This window comes from Berghia stephanieae, chromosome 11, assembly GCF_034508935.2.
Source record: "Berghia stephanieae isolate SIO BIC M18660-M18661 chromosome 11, UCSD_Bste_1.3, whole genome shotgun sequence".
NCBI lineage: Eukaryota > Metazoa > Mollusca > Gastropoda > Nudibranchia > Aeolidiidae > Berghia > Berghia stephanieae.
Window position 1 is genome coordinate 18,843,880 of NC_088370.1, and position 12,468 is coordinate 18,856,347.

At 34.8% G+C, this 12,468-nt stretch overlaps 1 protein-coding gene across 1 annotated transcript in view; it reads left to right on the forward strand.

The window, feature by feature from the left end:
- Positions 1 to 7,140: 7,140 nt before the first annotated feature.
- LOC144956259 (DDB1- and CUL4-associated factor 13-like) overlaps positions 7,141 to 12,468 on the forward strand; it is a 33,178-nt gene continuing 27,850 nt past the window's right edge. Inside the window, exon 1 of the mRNA XM_078886700.1 lies at positions 7,141 to 7,302. Coding sequence (XP_078742826.1) covers positions 7,206 to 7,302 — 97 coding nt within the window. The 5' untranslated portion in view covers positions 7,141 to 7,205. The remainder of the gene's footprint in view (positions 7,303 to 12,468) is intronic.

Sequence of the window (12,468 nt, forward strand, 5' to 3'; positions counted from 1 at the left end):
TAATAATAATAATAATAATAATAATAATAATAATAATAATAATAATAATAATAATAATAATAATTTTTTTTTTAATATTAAACCAAAGAGCACCACAATTGAAAGGAGCCTAGAACAACCATTCACATTTCATATTTTGTGATCTACGCCGTAAAATCCTTAAAAACAAACAAATATAAGTCAGTCGACCAGGCTAGAACTGAGGAATTAACCCTGGTTTCAATTTCAACCAGACGCCCTACACCACAATTTCCTTTTGGATGAATAAAGTACATTATTATTATTATTATTATTATTATTATTATTATTATTATTATTATTATTATTATTATTATTATTATTATTATTATTATTATTATTATTATTATTATTATTATTGTTATTATTATTATTACTGGGTGGGGATCCTGGCCTCCCATAGTGGGCGGGGAGGTACATGCTGTGTCTTCTATCCCCCTCTACCCGTTTTCCAATTGTTTCCTGTCATTGTCTTGGAATGAGATTACTTAGTTTTGTCCAGACCCTGGCCGGAGTTCCTTGGCTAGGAGGGAAACAGTCGAATGTATAGTTAGAGTTTTGGGAGATGATATTTTTTTCCTTGTAAATCATCTCTCTATTATGCATTGTATTATGTTTAGTTTACATATTAAATTATTTGATTTGTAAACATTTGAGTGTATTCCTCTTGGTTGGGACCTGTGCTTGTGTCTGGATGAGACTTTTAGGTGATCTCAAACTAAGTACTTTGATAGTGTGCTCTTGGAATCTACATCCGTTTCCTATTTGAACCAATTCCCCTTTGTCTCACTTTTTCTTTTGTGCTTTACTTGTAATTCTAGAACTTTTTACCCTCCCTTCCTTGTTACTGGTACTGATATGACCTTTATGTATTGCAAGCGCCGTAAAACCCTTAAAAACAAAACAAAACAAAACAATATTATTATTATTATTATTATTATTATTATTATTATTATTATTATTATTATTATTATTATTATTATTATTATTATTATTATTATTATTATTATTATGATGATGATTATTTATTATTATTATTATTATTATTATTATTATTATTATTATTATTATTATTATTATTATTATTATTATTATTATTATTATTATTGTTATTATTATTAAAGTCCTGAACTTAACCCCCTAGACTGTCAAAAGTAATCTATCCATGTAAAATTGTAATGCAATCAATGAGATTATCTAATTAATTGGTTTGATGTGATTCTAAAATCTCAAGTATTTTCGTTATAAGCAAAAATGTATATAACAGCTGTCGTCTATGTATTTATGTTTTCATATTTTTTGTTGTTGTCAGCTGAAGAAGTGTTTTGAGCCCAAAACTTTCAGTGTTTAGTTTTTTGTTCTTTTTTTGAAGCTGTTATATTAATTTTTGTTTATTACTTTTTACAGTCGACAGCTTTTAGCAGCCTAGTGTCACTTTGACAAGTATTGTTGCAGGTGGTTGGATGGGAGCATCACCCTTGAATCATATACCTATGATGTTCGCATGGGTGTACGATCCGATAGTGATGTCGTTTCTTCTTCTCTTTACTAGCCTATCCTGCTTCTTTGGTTTGTGATTATATTTTTGACAGGGGATATTTTTTTTTCTGTAAATCTTCTGCCTGTTTGTTCTTGGTTATTTATAATTTAGCTTATGATATCTTTAGGTTATGATTTTGATTTACATTTGTACTATTTTTGTTAGATTGCTTGTTTTTTTTGTTTCAGCGGTCTCTCATATAACCTCAATTGTGTTGGAAGAGACCTAAAGCAATAAACAATAAGTATTGTTGTTATGATAGTTTTCGGTCAGTTGATATTTTCTCGAGTTTCATCGAGTTTGGGACAAAAGGTAGATCAAGATACTTTTTTCTTGCCTCTCCGATTCTTTTTATTCTTGTGGTTCAAGAAGATTTGATTTTGATGACTTTAAAATACACTTTGTAAGACTCATAGACTGCCGAGTTGTTGTCTTTTGTCACCCTGTTTTGATTTATATGTTATTGTTATATTCTACATTTGTTTTGGAATGAGACTTTTTGGTTCTGCCTTTGCCATGACTGTGATATCATCCATCGTAAGAAATATAATCATGCATGTTTTATATATGTTGATAATTGTTAGATATCAGTAAATATTTTGTTAGTATTTGAGTAATATTCCTGGGCACCGGCCTCCCATAGTGGGTAGGGAGGTAATTGCTGTGTCTTCTATCCCCCTCTATCTGTTTTCCAATTGCTTCCTGTCTTTTGTCTTGGGTGGGGATCCTGACCTCCCATAGCGGGCAGGGAGGTACACACTGTGTCTTCTATCCCCTTATATCTGTTTTCCAACATGCTTTCTGTCTTTGTCTTGGAATGAGATTACTTGGTTTTTTTCCTGGCCCTGGTCGGAGTCCTGGCTGGGAGGGAAACAGTCAAATGCATAGTTATTGTTTTGGGAGATGATATTTTTTTCCTTATAAATCATCTCTCTGTTATGTATTAGTATATTTGTTATTTTTTAATGTATAATGTAAGCATTTGAGTGTGTTCCTCTTTGTTGGATTTTGTTCTTGTGTCCGGATGAGACTTATAGGTGATCTCAAACTAAGTACATTGGTGGTGTGCTCTTGGAATCTACAACTGATCCCTATTTGTTCCCAGTTCCCCTATGTCTTACTTTCTCTTGGATACCTCAATTGTAATTCTAGAACTTTTTACTATCCCATTTTCTTCCTTTTTACTGGTGCTGATATAACCTAAATGTGTTGCAAGCGCCGTAAAACCCTTAAAAACAAACAAAACAAACTGTCTTTGTCTTGGAATGAGATTGACTTGGTTTTGTCCTGACCCTGGCCGGAGTCCTTTGCTGGGAGGGAAACAGTTGAATGTATAGTTATAGTTTTGGGAGATGATATTTTTTTCCTTGTAAATCATCTCTCTGTTATGTATTGTTATTTTTTATTTTTAACATATGATTTGTAACCATTTGAGTGTATTCCTCTTAGTGGGATCTTGTGCTGGTGTCCGGATGAGACTTTTAGGTGATCTCAAACTAAGTACTTTGATAGTGTGCTCTTGGAATCTACATCTGTTTCCTATTTGAATCAATTCCCCTTTGTCTCACCTTTTCTCTTGTGCTTTAATTGTAATTCTATACCTTTTTACTATCCCATATTTTTTCCTTTTATATGACCTTATTGTGTTGCAAGCGCCGTAAAACCCTTAAAAACAAAAACAAAACATAGGAAGGCATATTTTGGTTCGTTTTCTTTGTTTGTTTGATAGACTTTGTTGTTTTTGGGTTTTCTTTTTTTTGTTTGTTTCCAATGCTCCTGAACAGAAATACTCAGTTTAATTGAATCCAATGGAGAAGTGAGTAATTAGAGTCAGTGTATTATATTGTTTTTATGGTTTAACATTTATGTTCAAATGTGCAGTTGCATGACAATATTCATGACAAGACATTGGGATAAGCATTTCTGTTTATATCTATTTTTCACATCAAAATGTTAAATTTTTACATCAAGTATAGATAGTTCGAAGATGACGTCACTCAGGTCTTTGTTATTGTTTTTTTGCCATCCGCGTTTATGAGTAATGCTCACTGAACTGTCTTAACCTGACTATAAACGTTCATGGATACACACAGTTTTGTGTGTTGGTCCGTTATACTTCCGGGTGGCAATGTTATGAGCTTCTTAGCCAAGTGCATACTATCTATACAATGTGATTCACTAAACCTGTCATTTTTTATGGTTTCAATAATGTCTCGTATTATAATTATAATCTAGTCCTCAAAAGTGTAGATTCATATATTTAATGCACCATCTGTACATTATTGTACGGTACCGTCCTCTCATTGTTCATATTCATGGTTTTTTTAAATAATGTTTTAGCAGGGAGCCTGAGTGGGGTCTTTTGTCCTCCAATAGTGGGCAAGAAAGCACTTACTGTGTCTATATCGGTTCTCCAAATCGCTTTCTGTCATCTCGGAATGGGATGTGAGATGTGAACACCAGTGGGGAGTAAACCTGTGGTTTTGAGATGGAGGCACAGATGGGAAATGAGCTGAAGTTGGGAGGCAACCCGGAACTATAGAATCGGGTCATTGAAGAAGAATGTACAATTTTTTCTTTTAGATAGGCACCAGTGGGTGTGAATCCAGGACTGTAGGAGGTAGACATCAGTGAAGAGTGAACCTGGGACTCTGGGAGGTGTACACCTCTGTGGAGTGAACACGGTAACACATGCTATGGACATCAACAGGGAGTGAACTCAGAATTCCGGGATTTTATGATTTTTTCAGAAATTTTCCGCTGTTTTTGACATTTTCCGCCAAGCACAAAAATCACAATTATGTCTTGTGTCATTTTTGACTCCTCTGCTCAGTTGCATGAATTTTGGTGACACTACGATCTTCATGACGTTAGCCTAGACACACTGGCGCCAAATGTCAAAAGTGACACAAGACAATTGGTGGCCTTGGATGAGAAGATGATCGAAAGGGAAGGGGGTGGGGCAAATGGGTGTAAATTTGTTTAACTTGCGCTGAAATGACCCAAATCTTTTGCAGGCGCCGGGATAAAAAGAAAAAGAAAAACAAACAAAACAAAAAGAAATAGCGGGGAGGAGGGTGTTTTTGATATTGTTGTTATTATTATTTGATGTATCGCTTTTCTTTGGGCACTTTACTCCCATCGTCTTCCATTTTATTGGTACTGAAACTTTAAGTGTTGCAAATGCCATAAAGCCCCTGACTGCTGTGCAAAGATAAATTAAGCTTTACTTTTGACTATTCCATTCATTATTGACCATAATTATTCTATGTTTTTCAACAGATGATAATAAAGGACAGATGTGTCTTAATGAGAATTATATATTAATGGTGTGTTTGTTTTTTCTTTCTCTACCTCTTTTCCCATTTTTTTCTCCTTCGTTTTCTACTTCTTATTCTTGTGGTGGATGAAGATTTTAGGGAACGTCTTTATCTGAAGCTATTTGGTCTAGTGGTGTGACACTCGCTTTCGGGTCGGAAGGTCCTTGGTTCAATTAATAACTAGAGGTGCCTAAATGATTCAATAAAATGGAAATAAAGCTAAAGGGAGTAAATCTGACTCATGAATGAACAATGTTTTGTGTTGTTCCTTCATGAGTCAGATTTACTCCCTTTATTTTTATCTCATTGGTTCAAGCCTCGCTCGGCGCATAGCTAAGTCCTTGGAAAAGGCTCTTTACTCACTTTCTCTCGCCGTGCTCAGGTGTAAAATGAGTTCCTGGCCGTTAACAACGTTGTCTCTGTTGGGAAAACTTGTAATATTGTCTAACAGGTGTTATGTCCTAGCAACTTGGTTGCCAGAACATCACCGGAACGAGTCTTGAGTTTGACCCAAGGACAACTATACTGATCAGTATAGTAATCCTTGGTTTGACCATATGTCGAATTGAACAGAATACCACTTGCCAGCGGTCCTGTTCTTTGTTATTTATTTATTGTAGTGTTCCCTATCCGTGCATATAAGAAGAAATGATAAATGGATAAGTAGAGTTGTATCGTTCTATTTTATGTTATACATGTTATATAGTTCCGTAATAAATGTGTCGTGTCCGTAAACCTTTATCTCCATTTATTTTATCATTACAATTGTCTGACTGGTTGGGGATCCTGACCTCCCATAGTGGGCAGGGAGGTACTTACTGTGTCTTCTATCCCCCTGTACCTGCTTTTCAATTGTTTCCTGTCATTGTCTTGGAATGAGATTACTTGGTTTTGTCCTGATCCTTGCCGGAGTTCCTTAGCTGGGAGGGATATAGTCAAATGTATAGTTATAGTTTTGGGAGATGATATTTTTTTCCTTGTAAATCATCTCTCTGTTATGCATTGTATTATGTTTAGTTTACATATTATATTATAGGATTGGTAAACATTTGAGTGTATTCCTCTTAGTTGGGACCTGTGCTTGTGCCTGGATGAGATTTTTAGGTGATCTCAAATTAAGTACTTTGACAGTGTGCTCTTGGAATCTACACCTGTTCCTTATTTGAACCAATTCCACTTTGTCTTACCTTTTCTTTTGTGCTTTAATTTTAATTCTAGAACTTTTTACTATCCCATTTTCTTCCTTTTTACTGGCGCTGATATGACCTTAATGTGTTGCAAGCGCCGTAAAACCCTTAAAAACAAACAAAACATGAATTGTCTGGCCATGAACCACGGACTTTTTCTTTCTCTCTCTTTCATCTGACCAGGCTAGACCCAGAGCAGTGGCCTGATCTTCCTCTCAGAGGGAACTTAACAACGGGTTCCCCCTTCTATACGTCTAGTCTTTTAACTTTTCTTTCCTTTTGTTGACGTGTCGGGTTTTCTGGCTCTATCGACTAACCGAGAGCACTCTACATGTTACGTGTTGCTGTTGACCACAAGCCCTTTGTAAAGCGCTTTGAGAAGGTTTGGTGGATATTGCGCTAGATAATAGCTCAAGTTTCTTTATTGTGACGATTCGGGGGCTCCCGGGTTAGTTGATAGAGCCAGATAACACGAAACGACAGCAATACTAAACATGAAGGCCGAGACATGACGCCTGTCAGGCGATATTACATTTTTTTCCGACAACGACAACGAACAGTCATGTACTTATTTTACATATTATGAGTACGTGAGAGAATGTGAGTAAAGAGCCTTTTCCAAGGAATCAACTCTGCGCCACTCAGAGCGGGTCTCGAAACCTGGACCTTCCGATCCGAAAGCGAGAGTAATACCACTAGGCCCAATCACAGAACAGGGAGGGGCACTGTTATATCGACCACATAGCCTCACTATTAATATAAAAATATTTCTAATTTGAAGAATTTTTGGAGTAAAGACATAGTTCTTGGTACCTATCAAAGGCTGATCACAAATCTGACGTAAAAACAGCGAAAATCCGAAAAAAAAATTGTCCACTTTTTTATACTGCCACGCCCCCGATCGCCTCAAAAAATAAGGCGGGCTTTGCGAGCGACCAACTATCCCTCCGCTCGTCGCCCAGGTATTTGGCCATAGACATTGCGTTTTCACTACGATTTGCCTCAGCCGTGCCTGTCCCCAGATCGTCCCTGGTTGAAAACTCAGCGTGTATGGAGCCTTTTAGCTGTCAACAGTCAGAGTTCAGAGGTCAAGGAGTTCAAGGCAAGTCTATATATAAACACTAAACAAATGTTGAGAAAATGGCAACTGTCAAGAGGAAAAAGGAGTTTAAATTGAAAGTTTTATCAAGAAATCCAGATGATTACAGAAGAGAAACTAAACTTGACATTCACAAAGGTATTATTTAAGCTTCTGTGTTATATTCATTGTTTATATTCACATGGATTTGTTGCGAGAGGGGCTGGGAGATTGCATAACCTGTTATCGATACCCCACGTTTTGATTGACTTTGTTTTGGTTTTGATCAGAAACCAATGTCTCGCAAAAAGATTTTCTAGCTTCGTCAATTGAACTCCATGTCAAGTTCCTTAAAATATCCGTTTAAAGCAAGCCATATATTCTTTTCTACGTTTCTGAATGGGATATATTTGAAAATTATAGGTCTATACACACTGATGATGAACCGCTGTGATTAGGGAGTTTAATAGAAATTCTAAATGTACCTCACACACTTGAAACCAATGTCATATGAAAGAGCTGGCAACACAGATTACAAAACAGTTTGAATTTTGTTTGTATCTTGATTAGAAATGTAGTTACGGCAGTTCAAAGTCTGAAATTTCAGACCGATTTTTACCCCAAAATTAATTACCATTGCAAAGTTGTGACCGAAATCGCGTGATGTTAATAAAAAACGTAGTGTTTTTATGCACCTCCGTTGACGGTGTATCTTAACGGATCGTTTTTATACACCTCCGTCACGCATGCGCATCCCACCCAATTTCATCAGCGATATTGTGTTTCTGCATTTTGACACGGCGAAATTTATTTTGTGACATCTGTAGGATGTCTTTGTTAATAAATTTATATAAAAATAATAATAATAAAAAATCGAAATATAAAACCAGAAAATAGAAGTTGCATTGAAGGTAAAACAATGTTTTAGAAAGACCTTATTAAATGTGATGAACAGTCAGGTGGCTCCGTAGCGCAGTGGACAAGCTGTCAGACTCAGACCTTGAAAGTACTGGGTTCGATTCCCATTGTTGACTTTTTTTTTTTGATTTACTTTGTCTTTGTTTGCTTTTTTTCTTTCTTTTTCTTTTCAAAAACTTTTTATCATGTTTTTAAAAAACTTCGATTTTAATTTTCTAAAATTATTTATTTATTTGAGATCAATATTTGTGTGTCATGTTTCTTTTTACTTTTGAGTTTTTAAATTATTGTTATTATTCTTTAATTTATTATCATTGTACATCGGTAATCACTAAGCAGCGTGCTAAACTACAATCTAAAACTATTTAAACCTCATGGACGTATGCAGCAACAACTTCACCATCACCTCCAACGGTGGTGCATAAAAAACGGTGCGTTTTTGTACACCTCCAACGGAGGTGTATAAAAACGCCACCAATAAAAAATGGTTAAAACAGTCAATATGGAGTTCTTATAATATATTGTATACCAAAATGTTCGTCTTATCGAGGACAATGCATTTACATTAATAAAGAGGAAGATAAACATTTCAAATTAACACATTCTTACATAATATGACGCAAATGTTACATAATCAAAAACTCGGCTAGACGTAAGAAACAATTTGCTCTATCACTTTTGGATTTATCCCCAATATCTCATTGAAACAATTGCAAATAATTCCCCTCTTCTAATTAATACATAGAGAATAAAAAAGGGTTTGAGAGTATTTAAATGAAAAGATATAAACATGTTGTGTAATGTCATAATGAGTTTATTTTTACCTATGGCAATTTAATTGCATATAAATAAAATGGTAGATTGAAAAAGTTCAAATAAATTGAAACAGATTCCCTATTATACCTAATTAGAAGGAAAGTTCTGGCTTTTAATACTTTAAAAAATTCTGCTGAACCACTTTGGGTTTATTGCTATTACATCATTTGAACTGACAATTAATATAATTTTATCCCCCCACCCCCTCCCCCCTTCTCTCTCAATATATGGGGTGTCAAAACTAATAGAACTTCTTACCATAATAATTATTAAGGCTAAGGCCTTTAGAATATGGATACAAATGATAAACATATCTAAACATATGGGAAAGAAACTTGATGACTTGATGGCAAAGTAAAATAAAATTAAATTAAAGCAATTGGTATTTTTAAAATATCGATATTATTAATATCGGATTTCACAAAGAGAAGAAATATATGAACTTTTAAAACAAAAACTATAAAAAGCCTATAAATAAAGTTGGAAAGTATGTATTCAAAATAAAAACATAGCAAATAATAGTACTGAAAATATTATGGACTAAATTTAACATAATACATAACTAAGTTTAAAATATCGATATGAATATCGATATCGTCCGGCAGCCATGATGAGAAGATAATGTAAACAAGGCATTTCGGCGCAGAGTTAAAAGGTGTCTGCGCATCGATATAGAGCCCTGAAATTTGGCATGAATAAAATTTAGATGTTATTCTAAAAACAAGCGTTTAAATTTTAAAAACACACGCGGTAAATAAAAAAATAAATGCATTTGAAAATTGCCAAATTTTAACTTCATATAACTTCTGGAATTATCAATGGATTTTTCGTTAATTGGCACCATTTAAAAGGAAATTGAAAGACGAAAATAATGATATCAAAATATTTGCGATATTCCTCTTTATAACGAAGTTATGCATCTTTAATTGAACCCCCCAAAACGTGAACGGCAATTTTCGGTCACAACTTTCCTATGGGCGAGTTGGGTCAAAATTTGACTGCCACTGCTGCTGCTCACTAAACTGCCTACTGTGATTATCCGATTTAAGTTATCCCCAGACACCTGTCTGGGGATAATACAAATTTGTTATCCCCAGACAGGTGTCTGGGGATAACGAATTTTCATTATCCCCAGACGCATATTTGAAACTCCGCTCTTTTAAACAATTATCCACATTCCAGAATATGGAATGTTTCCAGATGCACATAGAAATAAGGAAGGTTAATAAAATATCTATAAAAACATAAAATTAACCAACATTAAAATAGGCACTTAAATGAAAATTCAGTTTTCAAATGACAGTATAAAATCTGGTTTACTATGATGCAGTATACCATCCCGATGATAAAACCGTTTGAATTTTGTCTCTAGGTTATATAGAAGCAGAGTTATTCAATTTTTTTATGCCTTAAAAACACCCAAAAATTACTATAGGAATCAGCCTGAAATTGGGCACCAGCTGACTGAAAAAACGAAAGGGGATTCCCCTGAAACACTGTGACGTCACAAGGCTAGGAGCCAATGACCGACGCTGACCACGGCAGTCCAAGCTGAAATGGCGTTACTTTGGTAGATTTTGAAATGAGTGTGATTTTTATGGAATGCTCAAAGGGTATCCTGGAAGCAGTTTTGAAAGTTGAAAATGGTATCATTGGAAAGGAAAATGATTGAATTTTATGATTATTTATGTTTTAAGTTTTAAGGGGATTTTTTCATGAACGATGATAAACGGCTTGATTTTCTTGCCCACTACAATTAAGCTATTTTTCCATTGCAATATCTTCTAAATAAATTTATGGAGGGAAATGGTAATTGTACCAAATGATAGGGCGTTCAATGCCCTTTATTTTGGTATTTAATTTATCCAGTTCTGTAAATAAATACCAGAGATATCTCAATTTAACCAAGCCATGGTTTTAGCCTGCAGCTCACAAACGATAACTAGCGGTCACACAGGTGAATGGGAGAACTGTGACACAGATTTAGCCATTCATTTAAGTGCCTAATTAAAATCAGTTGTTACTACATATACACAATATGCGTCGACTTCGAAGTGGGTGTCATGGCCGAATGGTATAGTCGTCTGCCTTGGAAGTTTGACCATAATCGACGTTGTGGGTTCGAATCCTGGTAACGTCACTTTTTTATTTTAAATTCCGTCTTCTTTTTACAGAACGTTGAGAGGGATAAATGTCCCATCCATCCTCCCCCCCACCTTTTTTTTTTTTTTAAACTCTCTCTCTCTCTCTATCTCTCTCTCTCTCTCTCTCTCTCTCTCTCTCTCTCTCTCTTGTTTTTTTTTCTAGTTTCTAGCAAATATATTCGTCCCCACTCCGATCTCAAATAATAATTAAAAAGCAAACAAACAGAAATATTCAGAGAGCGACCAAATGGTCAGATAGAGGAGAAAAAAAAAAAACAATTGTTTTAAAAATAAAAACAATTTAAGAAATTCATGCTCAGAAACGGAACATTTACATAAAGGTTTAGCAAACAAAAAACTCTAAGGTTTAGGTCAAATATAAAAAAAAAAAAAAAAAGAAAAAGAGAGATTTCCCTTGGAGCAGGGAATAGTGTTAATAATAATAATAATAGTAATAATAATAATAATAATTCGCGACTGGTTCGAATCTGTGCAGCTAAAAGGAGTAAAATGAAAGGTGGCCTAACCCACTGAGCTATCCACACCGCTATCGGAATATATTAAATTCATATATGAGCTAAACATATTTCCACCATTTTTTGCTTCCTTATTTTGGTAGTTATTTTCATCTCTGATTCGAATAAAAATATGTTGTTGGATCTAGTTTTGTGGACGTGTGATACTAATTTGTATTGTCTTGTGCGAAGCAGACAGGAAAATAACAGGTGTCGGTTTTGGGCTTTGGGGCGAACAACACCATGGCCTAGGAATTCGTCCGCGAAATAAAAATTATTCCCGGTCGTCCCCAAAATTGTGGCCAGAATGAGCAAATTATAGAAACAAGAGATGATCAATAAAGTTAACAGGTAGGTAGGTGATGAAAATTTAAATGGTTGGTAGACTATGAACAGATTTGATGATTAACAACTTTCTTCCTGGTTGAAAATAAAAAGTCGAATTGCCAGTTTGACGTTTTCAGATCAATATACAAATAAAGAAATTTCATTGATCCATTTGCTTTAAAATATTTTTTTTTTAAAGAGCTGGATTTGACGTTTGATCACTATTTACTTTCATCTTGTGTTAAATATCGCTTGGTATATTAACTGTTTTGGGACACAACCACTAGTATTTTTTCCAGAATATTTGGTATTTTTCACGCCTAGTTTGGCATTTTGCATAAAATCTTTCTGCCCACTTGCTACATGCGTCTGGGGATAACAGGCGTCTGGGAATAATGACAGCTGATGATGAACTGTACCTGACTGTAACTTCTTGCGGCAGTATCCAGTAGTAATCAGTGGACTCGCTGACTTTGACTTGATTATTATAGAGCAGGATAATTAGGTGTCCCAAACCGAAACAATAACAAGTTGCTAGTGATTTTCGTTAGGGGCCGGAGAAATTTACGCACAATATAGGTCTCCCAATTTTGTAGTTTGAGTTG